Source organism: Phlebotomus papatasi, chromosome 2, assembly GCF_024763615.1.
Source record: "Phlebotomus papatasi isolate M1 chromosome 2, Ppap_2.1, whole genome shotgun sequence".
Taxonomy (NCBI): Eukaryota; Metazoa; Arthropoda; class Insecta; order Diptera; family Psychodidae; genus Phlebotomus; species Phlebotomus papatasi.
Genome location: NC_077223.1, coordinates 96,434,511 through 96,458,250, shown reverse-complemented (window position 1 = coordinate 96,458,250; position 23,740 = coordinate 96,434,511). Strand labels below are relative to the sequence as shown.

At 36.0% G+C, this 23,740-nt stretch overlaps 1 protein-coding gene across 1 annotated transcript; it reads right to left on the bottom strand.

Annotated features, from left to right (window-relative positions):
- Positions 1-293: 293 nt before the first annotated feature.
- LOC129802570 (polycomb group protein Psc) lies at positions 294-20,913 on the bottom strand. The gene is made up of 7 exons (XM_055848499.1): positions 20,621-20,913; positions 19,020-19,170; positions 18,523-18,613; positions 9,512-9,715; positions 9,290-9,416; positions 9,101-9,187; positions 294-3,695 (listed from the first exon to the last, which is right to left on the bottom strand). Exons 2-7 carry the CDS (start codon positions 19,150-19,152, stop codon positions 672-674), a joined length of 3,666 nt encoding a protein of 1,221 aa, XP_055704474.1. The 5' UTR covers positions 19,153-19,170; positions 20,621-20,913; the 3' UTR covers positions 294-671.
- Between the last annotated feature and the right edge of the window lie 2,827 nt (positions 20,914-23,740).

Below are 23,740 nucleotides of genomic sequence, written 5' to 3'. Positions count from 1 at the left end.
GGGTGATCAACAAGCAAAATTTTTCCATTGACGTTATTTTTGAGTATTTCGCACAGTTGGGTGGGACTCAAGGGGCAATGAACTACGAATATGCTTGTACTTAAAATTTAATAAAGCACTAACATTTTACTTACCAATATTCTGAATAATTTTTTTAAAAATTGAGCACTTACCTGCCAATATTAATCACTTTTTTATCACTGAAAATTCGTTTCCCTATCACATTTGCTCAATTCATTAATCCATATTCCTGTCACTTCCAAGTCAAAATTTGAAAAAGAAAAACACAAAAGTCCGATTAGAATATATTTTTATTTCAGTAGAAAATATATTTACTTGTAAAAAGTTCCATATAAATTTACAGCGCAGTTTAACAGAAAACATTTATATATTTTCAATTCACACATATTTTTTTGAAGTTGCTTTCCCCTTGATTCAATTCCTCCGGATGGCATTTTTTTTATCTTTTAATTTGTTCAGCAACTTGCCATCTATCTTCCCATTTTTCTTTTTACCCTATCACGTAGAGAAATTCATCCAACAGACTTCAGATTCAAAGGAAAAAAAATTATTTACAATTTCTTTTGCGGGAAAATTCGCAAAAGAATAAATACAGTTTGTGTCTAATGACTTGGAACTAGAAAGGTCTGGGTTGACTCTAGGGTCCACTCTCATTTATCTGCCTCTTTGACTGTTGAGGAAATTGTGGTGGGGGTAGATGCAGGTGGGGTATGGGGTTCAGAAATGCCCTTTGCTTTAGCCATATTCTTCTGGATATTCTGGAAATAGAGTTCTAGTGCTTCAGATCCAGCTTTTTTCATACGATTGTACTGCTCCATCCAAAATGCTGGGTAGTTGAGTGGATTGGGGAAACCTGGGGCAAGTCCAGCCATTAGGAGTTCAGGTGAAGCAGGTGGAATTAGTGGGAGTGTGGGGAGGAGATTTTTTAGATTGGGTTCAAGAAGATCTCCTTTAGGGGCAAGTAAAGGAGACCTCTTGGACTCTTTAGGTTTCTTCTCTCTAGGTTCACTCTCAACACTCGATGTTACAGATGAGAGATCCAGAGCTGAAGCTGACTTTGTAGGCTTCGGATTGTCTTTGTGGGAATTTTTTACCAATGAACTTGGTTCACTCTTCGATTTTTTAGCTGGAGGAGGACTAGGTCGGTTTTCGGGGGAAGTCGATGACGTCACAGTACCATCAAGTGGTATTATTTTGTTAGTCTTGAGATCATAGAGTTTGTTCTGCATTTTGTCTTTGTAGCCAGATTGATTGAGGAGAGACATGAGGTAAGTCTGTTGGAAGGACTCAGCTCCACCTTCAGTATTGGTCAAGGCAGAGGATGCCTTATCGATGGGATTGAGTTTAGGCAGTTGCTTCTTGGAATTTTTGTCACTCTCACCCTCTCTATCGATTTTCTTACTAGATTCTGCTGCCTTTGTCGTTAACTCACTCACCTTCGTGAGTAGGTCCTTGGATTTACCTGTGTCTTTGGGTGATATTTTGCCATTTCGCGTGTCCTCGGTGGATGTATTGGCAACAGTGGTGGCTGGAATGGGGGTCACTGTGGTGGCACCGTCGCTGGGCAACTTGAGGATTTCGATGTAGTTGTTGACAGGTCTTTTGAGCTTGGTGCTCTTGCATGATTTATTTGCCTCCGTGTCATTCTGCTCGTTCGTGAGCGTTATTGAGAGCGATGAGGGGAAGGTGATGTTGCAAGAGTTCAGCAACGACTGCACCTTCCTCTGCTTCTCAGGCGGTTCCCCGTCATCAGTGGTGGGTGATTTGGATTTTGCGCGTTTGACTGACTCCCCATCCTCAGTGGGGTTTTTCTTCGTCGAACTTTCTGTTGTTTCCTTCTCTGACGTCTTTCCCAGGGTTCGTGGGAGACTGGAGGTGCCGTTCGTCGGGAGTCCTGTATACTTGAACTGTGACTGCGAGATGGGAATGTTGTAGGTGGGTGCGTATTGGGGTGAGTTAGGTGAGTAGTTGGGGGTGTAGATGGGTGAGGACAAACCAAGGTAGGGTGATGTCACGTATCCCTTTGACGTTGCTGAGCCATTTCGCATGGAATAGTTCCAGTACTCTGGAACATGATTTGGAGTTCGTGGCATTGGCAGCCCGGGTGGAGGTGGTGGACCCATTTGGGGACCATAGACCTTGGCGTCTTTCCCAGCGTCGATCTTCTTGATTTCTGTGCTGTTTTTCTGCAACATCGAGAAGGTATCCTGAGGAATACGAGATGGATTGTCCGTGGCAACGGACTGACGACGCGGTGGAGCAATTCGAGAAGGAGTTGATGAAGATCTCATAGATAACTTCGATGTACCCGATCCCCCAATGAAGGCAGCACTATTCATCAGAGATGCTGCAGTACTAGCACTCTGCTTCGGTGCAATTTTTACGAAATTCGTATACTTTCTACGTGGTACTGTGGTTTCGTCTTTCTTCGGCTTCTTGGGTGGGGGATCGGTTTTGGGTACGACAAATCCATTGGTCACGGGTGGCTTCTTATCATTCTTCTCAGAATTTATTGGGAAAGGTGATAGATCAAAAGTAATTTTCGAATTTTCGGTTTCCTTGGCAGGAGTTTGAGATACTAAATTAGGCAGTTCTGGCAGTCTATTCTTCACTACACTCTTTACAGGATCTTTGTTCTTTCTTTTTGAAGCGGTACTTTCAGATTTAGGGGTTACTGTACTTTTAGGACTTTTTGGGACGTCCGTTTTAGTCTTTGCTGTAAGTTCGAATGAGTTAAGGAATTGAGACTTTTTTATCTCTTCGAGATCTATGGTCAGTTCTGATTCAATTGAAGGGGAGGGACTTTTGGAACTTTTAGTTGTTAAATCTGACTGATTTTCAGTTGTCTTCTCCTTAGCCTCAATCTTTATGGGAGTGCTTTGGGGACTTGGCACTTGATACTCTCTCATTTCTGTAGGACTCTTTGGCTCTTGCTTAACAGTTTTCTGAATGGGTATTTCCACTGTGGGTACTTTGGGCTTCCTGGCCAAAGCACTTTCTGCCTCTGGGGATTTTTCAATTTTAACACTGACCTGGGGTATTTTGTCCCTTGCACTTTTGGCGATAGGGGTTGGAGCAGGAGGCGGTGGAGGTGGTGTTGGAGTTTTGGTTGGTGTTGATGTTTTTGCTGGTGCTGGAGTTTTGGTTGGAGTTGATGTCTTTGCCGGATTTGGAGTTATATCCTTTATAACCATCATTTTGGAATTATCTTTCGACAGTCCAATTTTGAGTTTGATATTTTCGCACTTTTTTCCACCCTCAACCTGTGACACTTTCTCCTTTTTAACTTTCACCACATTTCCCTCTTTCTCCTTCTTTTCACTCTTTACACAGTCTTCATAATTCTTCTTGCCACTACTTTTTGTCAATTTCACAACTTTTTCCTTTTCCACTACACTTGACACGTTTTTCTCAATTTTTATGCACTTGTCACTGATATCCTTCTTTGTGTGATTCCCCTGCTTTGGTGGGGGCTTGTGTTCTGCCACTGCCTCAGTGGATGCCTTGGCGTTTTCCTCCTTGTGCTCCTCCTTGACCTCCGGGGTCGTTTCACCTGTCGCCACCGGTGCTTGACGACTGTTTATGCTCGGTGACCGGCGAAGGGGCACCTCTGGCAACTCCTCACTCGTGGTCTCTTTCGTGCGCACACGGAAGAAGAATCTCATGGGTGCTTCCTGCGAACGATTAATCAAAATTATGTACGCATTAAAAACCACGAGGTATACTTCTGGCCACATAAAATTTCATTATGCAGGAACACATTGTCTAATTGACAACACTCCTACCATCCGCAGTTTCAAAGAGCATTGGACTATTTAATTTGAATTAAAAGGATAACCTCCTATTAGGTGAGATTCTTAACAATCTCACCTACTATTTTCTCCTAAAGCCACATTAAAGTTTTATGCTTTTTAAAAAATTTATAAGATAAATTCAGTTGAATTTGCATTTGAAATTGCGCAATAATAGAACACGTGAAATGTAGGGCAAAATAATTCCTGATAAATTACTAAATATGCTCTTGGTTTGAAAAATCGATATTAGAGCTATATTCGTGATTCGAATAAAAATTTTCAAAGGTATAACCTAATATTAGTTTTAGACATATTGGAAAATAAAAGTTTGATTTATACTGGGTAAAAGCTTAAAGTGTATGTCTTTCACAGTCCAACTTTTCACGTTTCTATAGAAACGTTGGAAACTCCAGGGGAGGGTATTGCCTCACAGAATTGTGGTACACAATTTCACAGAGTACTCGGAAAAATATCAGTTTACAAGGACTGTTAACTTCTCTGAATTTAAAGTAGTTATCGCGTAGGTTTTTTATTATAGGGAAAGTTTATAGTATTAGAATTATTTTCTTGGATACAATTTTTTTTCCTGGGGGCCAATTCTGAACGTTTATTTGCTATGTAGTAAGAGACTACATAGCTTCGTTGAAATGTCTCTGTGTGTGTGAGCCACAGGATGCCGAGCTTTTGCCACTTCACATTTTACTACCTACGAATACAGGCACTAAAACACTTTGGAAAAAAGATGATACCTTATTGAAATGTATTTTACAGATTCTAATCGAATTAATAGGTTTTTCCGCGATTAAACAGCACAAAACTGTCTTTTGCGGAGCTGTTGTTTTTCATTTAGTCAACAACGAAAACTCGGCGGTGACTGAGACAACTGCCGCAATTGACGAAATTCAGTGGAGACACACTGATTGAGACTGAAAATCGCTATTTATTTTCGCGGTAATTATTTGAATTCAAATTGCATCTTTTTTTTGGGAATGGGTGCATTAATATTGTGGGTGCATTAAATTACCGATTTTCTTCATTTAAAAAAGAAGTAAAGTAATAAATAATTCCTTTATTTCTTGCAAAAGGTTTGTGGCATTTGATGATAAATAATTTAATTTCTGGCTAAAAATCCTAAAAATATCAAGAGCAAATATAAAACGCTAATTGATAAGTCAAAAACAGTTTCAATTAAATTTAAATTTATTTACAGCAAATAGAGTTTGATGCTCGTACAAGAACGTGGTAAAACAGTTAAATGAAGGCTTTGGGGTAGTTAACGGGTAATAGAAAACGATAAAATTCTGCATTATTTTCAAAAAAAAGTTTTATGACATTTTGCTAATAAATTGACGGTTTTTTTTTAAATAAAACTCTTTTAGATTTAACAAAAATGAGGTCTACGATAATTCGTAATGAGATGTGAATTAATTTTTATGGGATAGGACTATTTAATTACTGTTAATTTAATATGCTTGCACTGTACATAGGGAAATTTAGGTATTAAAGTTTAGAAGCTTGCGGGTATTGAGAAAGACAAGGAGAAAAATTATTAAAATTCTATTATAATTTCTTATATCTTTCTTTTTTTAACAACTTTAAAAGACAAATTGTTATTTCTAAAAGATTTTTTCTTTAGAAACTTTTCAATTTGAAAGCAATATTAAGGCTTAATATAGTTATTTATGCATTCTTTTTATAGCTTTTACTGAAACCATATTATTGGGATTAAAAAACTCTCAAGTTAGAAATAATTTTTCTAATTTCATTTGTATTATTTATCGGAAAATCACAATTTTCAATTAATTGCAAATTTGAGTATTAGTGATTGAATTTTATCTATACTTTATTTATAAATTATATTTGCATGAGAAAATTAATACTCCCTCTGTCCCAAAAAATGTCGTACATTCTTTCATATAAAATGTATTAGCAAAAGTCTGAGTTTTTTCGGGACTCAAGAAAAGCTTTTTTTGGTAAATACTCTATCATTATTTATTGTTTATTGTTTAATATGATATAATGCTTCTGAAAGACAACAAGAATATTGTTATAATATTCTAAAGAGATATTAAAGAGTTCTACTAATTTTTGTGTTAAGAATGTAAGAGTACTTCAGACAAAATGTACGTAGTTTGCAGAATTTTTAAGTCTTTTTTTTTTAACAAACCTCGTGGATTAAAAACTATTTTCTTATATTTATACATCTTTATAATTCTTTATTTTCACTAATTATCTTGATTAGTGAACACGAGACCTCAAGTCTTTAAATGTTTATATCTTCTAAAGAGAAAAATGAACAAGTTAATACATCAAAACATTTTATATCTCTTTTTTTTTAATTTAATTTAATCTTCTCTTTCAAAGAAATGAGAATATTCTTGCTCCCTCTTTGAATTCGACAATAAAATTTAAGGGTGGCACATTTTTAAATTGGCAACCATACATCCATAAAAAATTAACCTTGGAAAAGAAATTTTAAATTCAAATAACAGCGATTCTAAGCTTTCAAACGTTAGGATGTAAAGAAATATTCTAATTTTGAGTGGACTTTTGCATACAAAAAATGCAATTTTAAATATGTAGAATTTGTGCATGCACTTCATATAACTTTAATTATTTAGCATTTTTTACATTTACTGAATGTCTTCTACTATATTAAAGACATTTTTGGTCAATTTCAGAGAAATTTTTGCCATCTAGGCATGTCCAAGAGGTGCCTAGATAGCTTTTGGCTATGTAGTCTCCTATCTAGTCAGGGGTTGTCGAGTTTTCAATTCGTTAACCAACTTAACGAATCCCAGAGACTAGATAGGGATACGGCAGTACTGAAAAAAGTGTCTCGACTACACTCACACACATTCACCAGTAGTGTACATGTACAGCTATGTAGTCAGACTACATATATGTAGTCTGACTAGATACGGTCAGAATTGGCCCCCTGATATATTTTCTAATTTTTATTTTCCTTATATAATTTAGACGTTATATACACTGAGAGAAATCCGAAAATGTTAAAATAACATTCCGGAAATGTTAATTTTACCCTGCAGTATTGATCCGAAATCGGTGTAAATATTACCCTTTTTAGATGTATTGGGGGTTAAAGTTACCCTTTATTCATGTTAATTTTACCCTTAAAAGGTGTAAAATTAACATTAAAAAAATGTTGATACATTTTTACACCTAAAAAGTGTTAAAGTTATGAGGAAAAAAAATTAATCGCACCCTCTTTTTTTCTCACAGTGTAGGACCTACGAAAGAGCTTTTACACCATTTTATTCTGTAGGTGTGTCATGAACATCAAGTCGGAAGTGGACGATAACTCATTCTTTTATGATCTTTTTTTTTCTGTGTCTTTAAAAGAATTGTAATACATATATTATACATATAATATAATCACGAAATCCTCTTGGATAAGATATGTGTTAAAGTATGTATCAAATTAACACTTGATAATCTCACAATAATTATGATCTACAAATGTCTATATCAATAATATCGTAAATGCTTGAAAATCTGGAAAATTACATATGGATATTGTTTATATTAGGGCTAAACACTTATATAGGACTTAAAATATTTATCATTTGGGGATCTCGTGGCTAAGTGGATTAGAGTAGTGGATCTATGGCGCAGAGATCTCTGGTTCAAGCGATGAACCGCGCTCAGTCGAACCGCAGCTGATCAAATAAATCAAGCACTGCCACTAGACTCCTATGCCAGTGAATCATATCACTGTAACTTTGGCAGATAACTGCCCCCTCCTTTGCAACACACTTCATGAGAGCAACCTTCTCAACGGAACTCTCTACATTTGTACTCTTCTGCCCTGGAATATCTAGCAGAACATCACACACTGTAAATAACTTGCTTGTAACTTAAGGGAAAAATAACCTAATTACAAAAGAGCCCAAAATAATATAAATAAATGAAATAAATATTGTTCCGTTCAAACCTCATTCGCTATTCCTGAATAAAATCGAAAATATTTAGCTTTCTTTCTACTTTAGACTGACATAGTTGATAAAAGCGGTGGCAGCCAAAATCCCGAAAACCAAAATCCCGAACGCCGAAATCCGGAAAAGGCCAAAATCCCGAAAGCCAAAATCCTGAAAACCAAAATCCCGAATTTTCAAAATCCTGAAAGAGATGAAATTATATGGAGGAAAATGTTTAGAATAATTTCCTAAGACACAGAAGCTTTCCCTTTGTCTCCAGCAAGCGCGGGTACAATCGTGGGAGTAGCTGTGACACTTTTAAGTATTCGGGATTTTGGATTGCGGAATTTTGGCCTATTCGGGATTTTGGCTTTCGAGATTTTGGCGTTCGGGATTTTGGTTTTCGGGATTTTGACCGGGACCCGATAAAAGTATTCAATTATTTTCAATTAGCGTGAATGGGGATAAATGGTAAGTTATTTCTGTGTAATAAAATCTTCACGATGAGCCGAGACACACATAAAATGCCTAATTATCTGTATTAACCTCAAATTAAACTATTTATCTTCGAGAAAATTAAAAGATTTTTAAAAAGTAGACCGGGAAAGCAATATTTTAACTGCTAAGTAGATTTGTGTCATGATGAGCCCTCCAAATTAGGTTTATTGTGGTGATCTGATACTTAATGGGTATATGTCTCCGCTTACTATTGTCTCTGTTTTCTTGATGTTTGAGCTTTATTGTTCTAAACCTAAAATTGTATTTTTTCTACTTGTTATTTACACACACCGTTATTATTTTAAATTAAAGTTTAAACACTTTTCATCAGACATGTGTAAAATTAACACATGAAAATGTTCAGATTTACACTTTTTGCGCATTTAAATTCTTTCGTTAAGTGTAAAGTATTTCCGTTTCTCTAATTAATTTTAAAATCAGGATACTATCGAGTGTTGCAGACTTTTTTCAATCGCTTTGACTAGTGATGTGACATTGTCCTTTGCGCTATTCAATTTGTAATTAAATCGATATTTTTCAATTCTCTTTGATGAATATTTATTACACATTTCACTGAAGCGGTTTCATACCCCTTTACTATGCACAAAAAAATGTGAGATTCAAAACCCTTTTGGGTGAACTCTGTGCGCAAAAAAGCATTAGATTATTTCTGTCCTGGAAGCTCTTAATTAAATATACACAGCATTGGGGCTAGACTACAATGGTGTATGCGAGGACTTTAAATTGAAATATGATGAAACTCTTTGAGGTGGATGATTTTTTTTCTTTCAAATTCCCTTGAGTTTATAAATTTTTTTTTTGGCTAAGGAAACAGAAAAGAGAACTCACCCTCTTCCATGTGTAGATATAAGCAACATCCATCAATGTGTAGTATTCTGGTAGAACAATCGTCTTGACCTTGTACATGATATCCACCTAGAAAAACATGTATCCCAAAATATAAATCATCCAATCAATATAAATTGAATCCTCTTGAATGTGGTCACAAAAAAACAAATTGGTTAAAAAAAAACTCACATTGAATTGTGCTGAATCGATTCCAAATTTCATCACAACGAATTTGCTGAGGAGTGAGACGGGAAATATTGCAGGACACTGAAGATATTTTGGCTTCGCGAGCTCAGGAGAGCGATTCTTGTGTTCACTATGGGGTAGACAATTGAATTGTGTGTGATATTTTTCACCCAAGGGAACCCTTAGTAACTGTGGCTGTTCCAGGGAAGAAAAGGTAATACTCACTCAATAAATGCATACTCCAGAGAAAGGGAGATTTTCTCAGTTGGTCTGAAGATGAGGTGTTCTATGTCTTCACCCCTCTGTTCTGGTGTCGCCAATTTTGCCTCCTCAGGGCGACTACTGTAGAAGGCACGTCTCCTCAGTAGCTCCTTCTCATACAGTCCTGGTACCAGTTTGTACACAATTGCTTGAAAAGTCGCATCTGGCCTGAAATTTGCGAATCCGGGGAGAAACAAGGAGGAGAAAAAAGATATTTATTGTGTCAATTGTACTCAATATTTCTTTTCTCAAAAAAATACCCTTTGCCATCTCTATATTTCTTTTCTTAATATATTTTTTTTCTTTCTCCCGAACATCATAGTGCGTTCCACCATGCAAATAAATTGACGGAGCATTTGTGAAAGTTTAGAGAGCCAAAAGTGTTTGTATGTAACTTTGCCTTTTTCTGCCACAAAAACCACAGAATTGGACGTTGAGTGAAAAACGCATTATTTTTGCAAGAGAACACTACCATCTTTGACCAAGTTAGAGACACGATCTGTCCATTTAATATTACATAAGACGAGCACCGTAATTTATATGAGTCTCTAATTGGCGCTCCAGCTTTGCTGGTTATTTTTTTTCTCAAAGCAGCACCCAGCCCGTTATCACATAAAACGCATAAAATTTCCTCGTCTAGTGCAGCCAAACACAAGAGCGAGATGATGAGATTTTCTACAGATTATGCTACAGTCAGGGAAATAAGTATGAGCACGTATCGGTTTAATGTGTTTGCAGATGAGATCCTGCAGAATCCATGGGTAAAATATTGTTTCCCGACTTCATTCAAGATTTTAATGCACGCATGAGAAAGCAGTCAATCTCTTAATATTTTATTATTATTTTCATAAAAAAATAGAAGAAAATTTAATATTTATCATAAAAAATTAAATAAAGTCTGCAAAATGGCACGCATTGAACTTTATCGGAAATATGTCAGGTGCGCAATTTATCACCCATTTACTTCACTTTGAAACTCATTTGCATACAAAGAATGATTATTTTAACCCAAATAATTTAAGACTACTTTAAATAAGATATAATCATTGAGAGAAATCCAAAAAAGTTAAAATAACATTCCGGATATGTTAATTTTACGCTCCAGTATTGATCCGAAATCGGTGTAAATATTATGCTTTCTAGGTGTTTTAAGAGTTAAAATTACCCTTTTTCATGTTAATTTCACCCTTAAAAAGGCGTAAAATTAACATTAAAAAATGTTGATATATTTTTACACCTAAAAAGTGTTAAAGTTATGAGGAAAAAAAGTTAATCGCATCCCCGTTATTTTTCTCAGTGATGTTACTACTGAGAAAAATCCGAAAAAGTTAAAATAACATTCCGAAAATGTTTATTTTACCCTGCAGTATTGATCCGAAATCGGTGTAAACATTATGCTTTCATGTGTGTTAGGGGTTAAAGTTACCCTTTTTCATGTTAATTTTACTCTTAAAAAAGTGTAAATTTAACATTAAAAATGTTAATATATTTTTACACATAAAAATTGTTGAAGTTATGAGGTAAAAAGGTTAATCGCACTCCCGTTTTTTCTCAGTGTAGGTAACAACTTTCGTTCCTGGACCAAAGTTCTAAAGTGACTGGACTTACTGCTAAATTTTCATCTATTTTATTGATTAGGATTCCATATAGTTACCTAACATTAGCATAGCAAGAGCTTAATACTATCCTTTTGGGATAAAATAAGTCTTAAAAACCTTTGGATATTTTAAAATTATTGGCTGTTCAACTTATTGCATTTTTTGTGATTGATAAAATACAACACAATTCTTCTTAAGTTATAAATAAATTGGCTTGACATTTATTTCCTTTAAACATTTTAAAATCAAACAAATTGATTGAATCATTTTACTTATTCAATAAGTAGCAAACTTTTAAATTTTGGCCTTAAAGTAATTCTTCAAGGTCATTGGCATAATATACAAAATACAAAAAAAAAACTATTTAAGACGGTTTTCACGATCAACTAGTAAAGTATAATCCTGAAGGCGTATAGGAGGTGGCGTGGTATGAGACGTAATGAAGATCATGTTGATGGTTTTTGAATTGACTGAAATGGTATCTTGAGGAACCCTAGTCTCTATCAAACTTGTTTACAATACAATAAGTTTCCATGGAAATCGAAACAGGATGTCATCAACAAACAAAGCTTGTCGATATCACTTTCCGTTCTCTCGCTAGGAGCGTTAATACTACGTACAACCGGCCGACCTGATGGCAACGAAAATAAATTTTTGGTGGGTATGATATTCGAGATCTGTGTGAGTCAAATTGTATACATGCAATTATACAGAAGATGAGATTGTAAAGAATCTCAGCTAAAGTATAGTCGATCTATCGAATCTATCGATCCGCTTTTGTAGTCCTAGGTAAAATCCGACTTCGTCAGCTCGGGCCTAAATTTTACATGTACGCGTTTTCACCATTCTTTCTGTCATTTTAGAACATCTACAAATTTTGTTTTACTAATAACTTAGCCCCTGTGGCATGAATAGCTCTCAAATTTATGTATGTTATAGCGGCGCCTAAGAGCTTTCGATTAAAGAAAACTTAACTCCCGCCTGAACCCCCTGACCCAAGTTATAAGAGGTTAATAATTCACTTTTAAAATGGCCATAGCTGCGGTTTTAATTGTTAGATTTGATAATCTTTGGTGTTTTGGAAAGCTCTCGTTAATTACTACAACTTTTTCGAACAGTCCAACTTCATACGATTTAATCGAAGGTATGATTACTCGAAAAATCGATTTTCGAAAATTCGATGTTGAATATTTCGAAGAGTACACGATGGTATGAGACTAGATTAGATCGAGATCTTTCCAACTATGGGCCGCACTCCCGTTCCGTCCCGATGTTATATGACCTGAGTTAGAATCAAAAATAAATTGACCAGACTGTATTTTCAGTGTTTATAAAACGATTTCGATGAAATTTTAGTATTTTGTAAATGAGATCGAGACTTTTCTAACGATGGGTCGCATCCGTATCCACTCCATCCTACTGTACCCCGACTATTACTATAACGAAATTGACCAGACTGTATCTCTATCTCTAGTGTTAATTAATCGATTTCAATAAACTTTTCTTTATTGGTCTTCTGTACTGAAACGATTTAGAATAGAAAATGACCAGTTACAAGTCCAGATAAACTTATGGTAGCTGAGATTCTTCACAGGCCGATTTAGGAATGTATGCAACACGGGGTGCTTGCAACTCGAAAAGCGTGAAAATTCAATTGTGAGCTGATTTTTTGGGCGTAGGGTAATGTGGCACAAGTTGGACAATGGTACAATTTTGACAGGGCTTTTTTTCTTGATAAATTTAGTACTTCATTTTTATTTGTATATTTTTAATGATTTAGGTTTATAATTTGGTTCCTTGTGCTTAAAAACAAATTTTGTACTGTATTTATAAAGAAAAAAGCCATGTCCAATTTGTACCTGCGAATTGTCCAACTTGTAACACTATGTCCAACTTATATCATTTTACCCTAATGAATCTCATCGAGCCAATTTTATCCGTATTTGCCGCTAAGAACAGTTTTCTTTTACCGTGCTAAAATAGATGTAAAATCGTTAAAACAACAAAGAACTTAAATCCTATAAATTTTGTATTTTTTAATATTTTTTTTTGAAAACAAATTACCAGGGCGTTTGAAATAAATTTTTACGTAATTTTGAAATTTAGAAATAAATTTTCAATCACGTTAAAAATTTTGAACATAATTTTCTAAGATTCGAATTCAATCTCTTTCGAAATAAAATACATACTAACAAGTGAACCTAGAATTCTGTGTGCTGCTGTATGCACAAAAATGTGTTTATTCACAGTTTGAAAATTGTGTCTGGTATGAATACTCAGTGTCGCCTTCTTCCCGACTTCGTTATAATCTTATAATAACATGGGCAATCAAGGGTACGTAAATAGAGAGCTTATGGTTATTCTAAAGAAGTAAATATTTAAACAATTGATTCTACCCTTCAAAATTGGTGCCTTTTCACATAAAACACCCGCGTTACTCAGTCAACCGATTCATCCAATAACAGCCCCCAATTTTCAGCTCGATATTGACCAATTAATTGCCCCAATGTGAAAAATACCCTATTACCCCCGTAAAAGTAATTAAAGTGGCTGATAGATGGAAGGACGTTGAGATGAAAATCCCGGTGCAAGAGTCAGTGGCACTTGTGGATATAATTAAATCACTTCTACAAGTGTTTCATTCCCAAAGCAACTTTACCACCCATTAAGCACTTAAAGTAGCGTTCTCCCTCGACCCCCTCAAGTCACTCCCTTTCCGTGAGTACACATTGAAAACAAAAATGAACACTCTTAGACATCGTTAAAGACTTTTTATTATTAATTTACCAAGTGCAAGGTGGATATATGTTTCTATGTTCACACCACGCGAAGGAAATTCATAAGAAAGTCTCAAGTACTTTTTACAGTCAAAGTTATAATGGTACCTTTTTTTTAGGGCGCAAACAATTTACCTGGAGTGGTAAAAAAATTTAGACAAGATAGTCAAATTTAGAGGATGAGTCCATGATTTATGGGGATTTTCTATATTCTAAGTACATTTTGTCATTGTCATTTATAGGCAACCATATAAAAGTCCCGAGGGAATATTTAATTGCTCAATATATCAAATTAAATTGTTAACTAGTGCAATATTAAATTTTAATTTGAAATAAAGGAAATATTTAATACGTTTGATACCAACTCGCTCATTTTTTTTCGATTTTGTTATTAATGAACATGAAATTTTCTCTATTTATTTATCAATTGTTTATTGCTGTCTGTTAGTATATAATGTACAGTGTTTGATGTCCCTGGTTATTTTGGCCATTTAGTAAATTAAATTTCAGTTGACAATAAATCGGGTAAAATATCTAGGGAGTAATACAATTAAATATCAGACAAGAATTTATAATCGGTCCATAATCGATTGGAACTGGTTCAGACGTACTAGAAATTCCAATACCTTTCTAACAAACCTAGATGTGACCCATTTGGTTAAGAAGTACACTCTGTAAAGCCTTGTCAATTTGTGACCTTGAAAAACCGGTATTATAGGAATGATTTAAAGGTATTTTAGTGTATAAATGGGATGTCCACCTAGGTAACCCTTAAAAACATATCCATAATAAGTTCATGACATGATAATGATCCTTACATTAACTTTATAAGGGCTCCTGAAGGTGTCATGTCGTCGTTATCTCTAACCGTTTGGCAAGTAGGTCTGATGACCGCTGGAGCGATCGAACAGACATACGAATAAACAGTGTGACGTTAAAAACACAAAACTTAAAATTTTGAAAATTCTCCCAAAATATTACCCCTCTAGGGGGTGAGAAGTCGAAATGTATAATAGGGTAAAGTGAAATAAGTTGGACATAGTGTTACAAGTTGGACAATTCGCCGGCATAAGTTGGACATGGCTTTTTTCTTTATAAATACAGTACAAAATTTGTTTTTAAGCACAGGGAACCAAATTATAAAACTAAAGCAATAAAAATATGCAAATAAAAATGAAGTACTAAATTTATCAAGAAAAACACCCTGTCCAACTTGTATAACTTTACCCTATATAACACAAAAGCAAAATTGATTTATAATACTGTTTCTCGGTAGACTTCGATCAGTAAAAATCGATTTGTAAAGGAATTCTATAATAATACGACAATGTCATATGACAAATTTTCGTGGTAAGTTTTGAACAGGATAATATTAAAGATCAGTGAGCATCAAATAGCCATTGCATGAAGTTCTACGGAGCTCCCAGTGATTTATCTGAATCGCATTTTCAAATATTTTTCTAAAATATATGTCACAAGCCCAGCCAATCTTGATCAGTGAGCTCCACCGCCCAGGGACCACTTTTCTGAATATAGCGGTTCAGACGATTTCTGAGATATGGATGTTACGCTTTTTGTCCGTATGTCCGTCTGGAATTTACCACACCTAGGGCCTCAATGATTAGAGATAGAGACTTAGAACCTTCGAGGGACCACCCCTCATAAGTCGACCCTTGACCATTAACATGCCCCTAACTTTCCCCACCTTTTCCCTTTAGCCCTTTAGCCATATTTTATAGATTTCTCGAAACGTCTCGTGCAAACTTTTTTGGATATGTTTTAGAGGTTGTGAGAACTGGAGTGAGGGGACATGTCGATCAGTTGGTGTGTGTCTAGGAAGGGGAACTGGAAGGTGAAGAACAAGAGGAAGTGAAGTGTAGAATAGCAGCAAATTATCTGATAGAACGGGTAGAAGACTCTCATGTTCAGATTAATAAATAAAAAAGATATAATTATCAAACGAAAAGGAAGTGTTTAATTGAAGTAGGATTCCCGGGACGGGTTACCACAGAGGTTATCTAGGCGGACATTTCGTTCTTATACGAAAATGCCGTTGAATTATTCCTAATAAAGGTTTTTCAAGGCCAAAGGTTTTTTTTGTCAGGGGTCAGTTCTTCATTTCATATTACCGATGCATTCAGGACACAATTAGGCCCTTTATGCTTTCTTGCTTTTACACCGATACCGGTAGCCGCTGCATATCACAGCTCGATATACACACCGTGGTGATACTATATCACAGCAGCCCATCTCGGTGTATGTTTTGGATCAGTGGCAGTGCCGAAACTTGTTCTCGTACCAGCCTATATGACTTTTACGCGATTCGTCTTTCTGCTAATGTGCGCCATTGCACCATAACGGTTTTTCAAGGTTAAAGGTTGAAAAGGTTCTAGGGAGCGTATTTCTCAACCGAACTTGAACATGTTTGGGTTCGTTGGAAAGGTCCTGGAAATTCTGATAAAACTGAACCGATTCCAATCTAGCTAATTTTTGCCCGAAAATCAATTCTATTACTTTTAAAACTATGGTGGTGAAACTTTTGAGTGATTTATGAATCAGTTCAAATCGGTTGAGGACCGATAAACGGTAAATAATGCGAAAATACTTTTGAGGTACAATGTCTAAGTCACAAGTTTTGAACAAATGCAGCATAGGGGAAAGTGGTCTGCCTTTGAATGCGGCAGCCTTTGAATATTGTAATTTTTTCATTTTTCTTTAAAGCATAAATTCTTTTCTATTAACTATTAGATAGCTATTCATAATCCTCACAAGTCATAAAAAAATGCAGACCCTAGCTCTTATTTTCTATGTGTTAGGGCAAAACAACCAAACTGAGCTCTAAACTGTAATTTTGATGTTCCACAATTCATGTGTTTTTTCATAATAAAAATAATTTTTCGAACAAATCTTCTATTGTGAATCATAGAAGGTTATTCTTGGATGGTATTTCTCCAAATACATTTTGATTCAGATGAGACAAATTTTGTGGGTGATAAAAGTTTGCAAATATTGCTCTGCGGCAGCCTTTGAATCTTAATGTTGTGTGCCTTTGAATCCTCTTTTTCCATACATTGAAACATCTGACAGCTTCCTGTCCGGGAGCAGAATAGAACTCCTACTTTGGTCTGACGAATGTCATACAAATACTTATAACATGCTATCTTGCTCCGGCCAGGATGTTTCAAACTGACAATTGTCAACTTCAATTGCGTTTTATTACAAATTTTCAAGCGAAAAACAGTGCTTCAGAAAAATGTAAAATATGTTGTTGTATAATGACTTTTGACTACAGTGATTGTTTTATTGAGTGCATTTGGGTTCATGCTAATCAAAATCAATTATGGGCCGTTTAATGTTACAGACCAAATATTCTCAGTGAAAGATTAAGATTCAAAGGCTGCCTAACCACATTCAAAGGCAGACCGTGCAGGCTGCCTTTGAATATATCGACATCACATTTTCAAGTTTCTCACCAGGAAAAACTGAGGACTTGCGAGTCCTGAATGGGGTAAGCATAGAAGCTCAATGAACAAGAGAATTTTTTGGTGTAGTGCAAAGTAAAACTCATGTTGTAGTTTACTCTGAAAAAAATCTCAAATTTTGAACATCATTTTACGTTCAAAGGCAGACCACTTTCCCCTAATCAAGAAAAAAAATTAAAAAGTAGTATTAATGTTTCTTTCAAAACTTATGCCGACTTTAGACTGGAGGTTTAGCCCAGTTCCCGAAGGTCTCAAAAATCTAAATAACAAGCAAGTTTATTGAATTTTCAAAATCTAATGAATCACTTGTCCTTACAATCCATTCTTAAACAATAATTTTCTAAAAAATCGTGCCTGATAAGGAATTAAAAGACTTAAGCCAGATGGCTAAGTCGGGTCTGAAGCCCGTATTATGTCACATGGTAAATAAAGCTGAACAAGTTGTTATTCTTATAGGCATAAAAAAAATTTCAAAGGGTCAGAAAGAATATTAGCGTCTATTATATCTTATCAGTTACCATCCCATAACTTACATACGCTTATCGAAATCTAAAGGAACAAAAAAATTTATCTTTTTCACAAACTTGTTCAACTTTAGAGTATCTTGAAAGTAATCTGCAACATTGAGAGTAACCCTCGCGTATTTCAGGCACTTTTCTAATTATATCAATTGATAAGATCTCAACTGGAGCGGGGAGAATGGGTTACGCCCTGACGAAGTTTTGTACAGTAATCACCTCAATGAATTCCCCTTTAACAACCAAAACACCAACATTCCGTATAGTATAAAGTTTTTTTTTCTCTCTCTATTCAGCAGAATGTGACGATAGTGAATTATGAATGGCATGTGAAATTAAAATTTGCATTTATCATGCCAAATTCCTATATTTTTTCTCTATCCATTTGGAATGGAGTTGCATATTTTACCAATCTCTCTGCTTCACAATGGCTTTTCACACGCGGAGGCTTCACAAATTCTCTTCGTACTGTCAATCTTAATTTGATGGTACTAGAACTTCCTACCCATCAATTGAACGATGTTTGAGAATTGTGCATGGTGGGTTTCGATTGATCAAATTATTGGAATATTTAATAGTACTTTTTTCTGTGTTACTCACTTGATATTGGGCTTAGTCTTATTGATGATTAAATCACACTTTGGACAGTACTCCTTTGTCCTGAGATGAGGAACGATGCAGCTGTGACAAACTGTTAGGATACACCGGGAAAAAAATCATAAAGAGAAAAATATTAGTTTCTTTCTGAAGAAAGTGTTGATGAGGAGAAGAAAAAATTGATCAAAATAGGATTGTGGATTCCTCCCCTTTTTTCGCTCACCCATTGACACACGTATAGAAAGTTGGAACATTAAAAATGGAATTAAATTAATACCACATACCGATCTTTCGGAGCCATGTCGGAATGAACCCCTCATGCTTTCATTCATGGTTCTCTTTGTACAATATATTTGGGTTGTTTGTCTGTGTGCAGTGGAGAGAACGAAAATATCGGGATAGAGGAACCCTCATGCCAATTCACTGAATGTGATTGCATTTTGAGGATAGCATAGAAGGAAAATTCCTAGCAACAATTGAGAATTCTTGGGATTACTTACATGAGTGGCAGCATTCGACGATGGTTGTGGCATCAATGATGTATCCCTTGCAAATATGGCAAGTGATGCACTCATTGACATCCTTGAGTGGTACCTTCGACGAAGGTACTACAGCATCCGGCAGGACAACCATTGCTAATAGTTGGTTTATCTGAAAGATAAAATTTGAGGGTGTATTGGCAAACTTTAAAAGTTTATTCCGAACTGGCAATTTCCCATGGGGTAAAGGTTAGCTGAAATCTTCAATGTCAAGGATACTGGCAAGGATATCTCCCAATATGAAGTTTACTAAGGGTCCCTTGAGAACTGGTTTACCCAGCTCTAATTTTTCGTCCAAGAGATTTCCATGTGACATGGGTTCTGGACGAAGGGCCAGAGCGGTAAGGTAGTAAAGAGCAAGTTGTATTACGCGGAATTGAGTGAGAAAAAGGACTCCTCACACCCCTTACCGTCACTCTGGGATACCAAGCTCTCTGGTGTAAATAGAGGCGCCGCAAATACAGGAGACACAAAACGGATACAGGGTGAGGAAAAGTTCGGAACAAGAGAGCAAAAGCCGGTGCGCGGCAAAAGAAGTGTGGAAACCGTATACAACCTATGAATTGGTCTTTCTATATATCGCCTCTTGGTTGTATACTTTTTTTCTCTCTCCCATCTCCGTTTGCCACAAACGATGCACACAGCAAAGTTGGGAATAAATAAATGGATGTTTGTGGATAAAAGTTTTGAGGTTAGACCGAAGAGAATTAATTTCCTTGTTGCTATCCATCAGATAGTGAGGACAATTTTCGTTACACCTCTGTGGCTAGGAGTTAGAGATCCCCCCTGTGAGATAGCTATCCTTTACATCAACCCATCAATTTGTAGGTTAACCTGGGGCAAGATGCAATATTATTGAGAATTCATATAAATTAAACAAAAAGTTGAAAAACAAAAATAAAAATCTACCAATTTAACGGGTATAGGATCGGGTGTTAAAAATAATAACAGAAAACTCTCTGTGAGCCAGGAAAAATGTTGTACACCAGGAGGGAGAGAATGTTATAAACCTCAGGGAAGAAATTCCCATCATATACCAAAAGTAAAATTTCCGTTTATGACAATCCCCTTCTTTGCGTTTTTGTCATACAATCCCAAAAATTTACTTTTCGTCAGTCCTTTTCGTTTTATGCACAAATGTAAAATAAATACATTAAGTTTAAGGTATATAATGTATATTAATACTAACGCACCAATCAATCTTATGTACATTGCGTGCTCTCACTCTATCCCCTTTGGTGTATAGTGGAATATGTTCAGCATATTGCATATAGCAAGGACACACATGCACGGCTACCACGGAATACAATAGGCCCCTATTGCTTGGTAGTGGTGAAACTCTGTCAGCCACACAGAAACAAGCTGCTATCTGTACAGTAAAACCCTGATATACCTTGCTAATTAGGCCTTACTTTATTTCTAAAACCTACTACTCAAGTCTTCAACTAAATATGTTTTTGTTAGCCTGGTAGAGTAGGGCTATGTTTAGAAGTAACTAGTATGTAGTATGGAATTTTAGAATATAAAATTAGATTTGTAATTCGAGGTTTGACTGTACTTACTATAAACCCGCTTTTTTCAATTGCTCGACGCCTTTATGTACATAACCTCTCTTGCTCACACTCACTACATAGACGACACTTTCCACTGTACATAGGTTTCCGCGGAAAATGGAAAAAAGGTCCTAGGTATTGTCGCGACGTGAACGGTGATTGATAATTGATATCGATTGCCGAATGCAATGATGCCGAGGTGTGACTTGACGAGGTGTTCTAATACAGCGCAACGCGAATAACACAACCAACTCCGACTGTGTCTGGAATTGAACTGATGTGTGTTGATGAAGTTTCCCTCAGCGAGCTGCCACTATATACAAGCACGCTCGAAAGTCGGGCGTGCGGGCAGCTGTAGGTTTGTGCTTGGTGCTGACTCGGTCTGATAATAATACCCCCTCTAACAACACTCAGTACCAACCACAACCAGCTGTCCTACTCTCTCCACTGACACCAACTGTCACATTGCCTCTCGGTTGCGCTTACAGATTTGGCTTTCTTATTCTTCCATCGCATTCCATCAACCATCTGGGTGCTGGGAAGTATCAATGGGTGTGAGGGAGATAACCAAGTGCACCCCAACTGACAGTTTTTTCTCCTATTGCATACACATTTTTCGTGTATAGGGCTGATGTCGCTTCCCAAAAGGCCTCCAGAAGCATCATCCGCTTCTATATAATGAATGCGACGTTGAAAATCGGTTCGATCATTTTCATCATAATGCCTCTTTTTGCTTCTCCTTTGTGCCACATTTTCAAGGTTCTCCTGGGTATTTTTTTTGTTATTAGTTCCTTTGCTACCTTAAGTACAATACTTCAAGATAGGGTTCTTCTCATCAATTCCGAATCGTACTTCTGATTTCCGTATCCCCTTGGATTGTCCCCTATGGGTTAGGTCTGCAAACCTTCCATGGACTTGGACAATCAAGGATACTACGGGTATGAAACAGGGGTATAGGGTGTATAGAATTGATTAACCTTAAGTGGACAAGAGTCTTGTACCATTCAAGATGCTCCACTTGGTCATGTGACCAACCAAACGGAATACAAGAACCTCAACTTCCCCACTGTTTTCAATCGTCAGCACTTACTGGAACGCCAAGCTGAAGAAACTCACCCATACACCCACCCAATGCCATGTATACTAACCAACCGAACTTATATGGTTCGTCTTCTAACTCAGTGGTGGTACAATGTTCTTTATATAAGAGCTGTGAACGAGGGTTACTCAATATACATGGAGCATTTCTATTTATTCAAACTCTCAAAAGTACATAACTTGCATTAGCTTCTATTGAGTTACACAAGTTCTAGGGGTTTCCATCCATTCAACGTAGCCAACCATAGAGGAAAGCGTGAAAATTTTTAATTAATCCCACTCTTGCTAGCAGTGGTATTCCCCAAATGCTACCGAATTTGGACTGTGTTGGGGAGCTTAGAAATTCAGCGATGTTACGCGAGAATCAAAGAAGTCTCGTCACGTATCTTCCTTCTTTTCAGTCGGTGTATGTGACAAAGGAATTGTCTCACATTGTGAGTTCTGGCAGCAAAATGCTGTCACTGATGCCTCTGCAAAATTCTCTTCATTCCCCAACCATTCAATTTTACCAGCCCGATCAGACATATCCGTTGATATTTATTGAAAACTGAGACTGGCGCCACGATATGCCACAAACAAAACGCTATATTTCACCATTTTCATCACTTTTCTGCATTTTCAGACCAACTTGTATGCCACATTTACGCCAAAGATATGACCCAATTAATTTATTCCAAAGTAAACAGATCGAGATGTTTCCGATCTCTTTAAGGCGCTGCATTTGCTTCTGGAATTTAATTGGAGGAAACATTGTGGAAGCAAATGAAGCACTGAGGGAGATTCTTTGGTCGATCGTGAGGTATTCAATTAGAATGACACTTTGATTGACAGCCGGTGTCTTTATATAGGGATACGTGTCAAAATTATGATGTATCTAATTTCAGTTCTATCATAGGGCTGGTAACATTTGTTGGAGAATCGGATTTAAGCTTTGAATTATCGTCAAAGTATACTGAATTTTTAAGTTTCGATTAAGTGTCAATTTTATGCTGAAAAACTGATCTACTTAACCCCCTTACACAGGGGTATTTTAAATCTACATATCTGAAAGTATATAATACCAACTTCAGCCTGAAGGCTAAATAATCGTGGAGAATATCTGTTAGTTTGTTTTTTTAATAATACATAAGTATGTACAGTCAACGCCAACTTCAAATGGAGTACTTGCTCTCGTTTCAACTACTTAAAGTCTTCTAAATATCCATCATGTTAAATAAAATAATAGAGTTAAGACTATGTAACTGAATTTCTTTTCTGAAAAGATCATAAAAGAAATTATAAAAAAAAGTTATGCACTGAAATAGGATATCTATTTGTAAGTTGTTTATTGCCAATTAGTATAACAAATAGGCGTGAGATTTTATTCTTACTTGAGAGTAAGGCGAAAGATAGCATATTGCAAAAAATGTTAAGGTCTGCATTTGCAATTATTGTGTTTAATTCTTCTCTGAGATGTTTCTTAATGCCTTGAAATCCAAGTTATTTTACTTTTATAAAAAATGACCGCACTTGGGGTAAGAAGTGATAGGAGGTGCAAATATGTGAAGTGTGGCAAAAATATGCACTATGAGTTGCATTTAATCGACCTGATGCGTCTCTAGTTCGATTCTTCTTTGTAAAATAAATGACGGATATAAATAAATACAAGAAAATAAATTTAAACTGAAATAAAAAAAAATTAAATGGGTTATTAAAATTATGCTTGTCTTGATTGTTCGACTTAGAAAAATGGTAGTAAATATACTTATTTAAATAAAGCTTTCTGGTTCATAAAACTAAGCCGCTAAGGGTTCTGTGCTCGAGTATAAGGAAAGAATGGTGCAGTTTCACGTATATAGATGATTTTCAATTGAAGACTCATATAATGTTAAACAAATATGAAGCTTACCATGATATAATTGGTTTCCACAAATCAATTGTAAACCCTAATTACATTTCTCGGTACTTGTCGGTCGATACAGATAAAATTGGCTCGACGCGATTCCTTATGCCCTGGACACACTTACGACTTAAGCCGCGAGACGAGTTAGT

What these genes read in the sequence shown, in the direction of transcription:
- LOC129802570 (XM_055848499.1), bottom strand. Translation starts at nt 19,152, where the DNA reads ATGGTTGTCCTGCCGGATGCTGTAGTACCTTCGTCGAAGGTACCACTC. An exon ending in CTGGAGTATGCATTTATTGA is followed by an intron (nt 9,417 to 9,511) that starts GTGAGTATTACC and finishes TCTACCCCATAG; the next exon opens with TGAACACAAGAATCGCTCTC. An exon ending in TCGATTCAGCACAATTCAAT is followed by an intron (nt 9,188 to 9,289) that starts GTGAGTTTTTTT and finishes ATGTTTTTCTAG; the next exon opens with GTGGATATCATGTACAAGGT.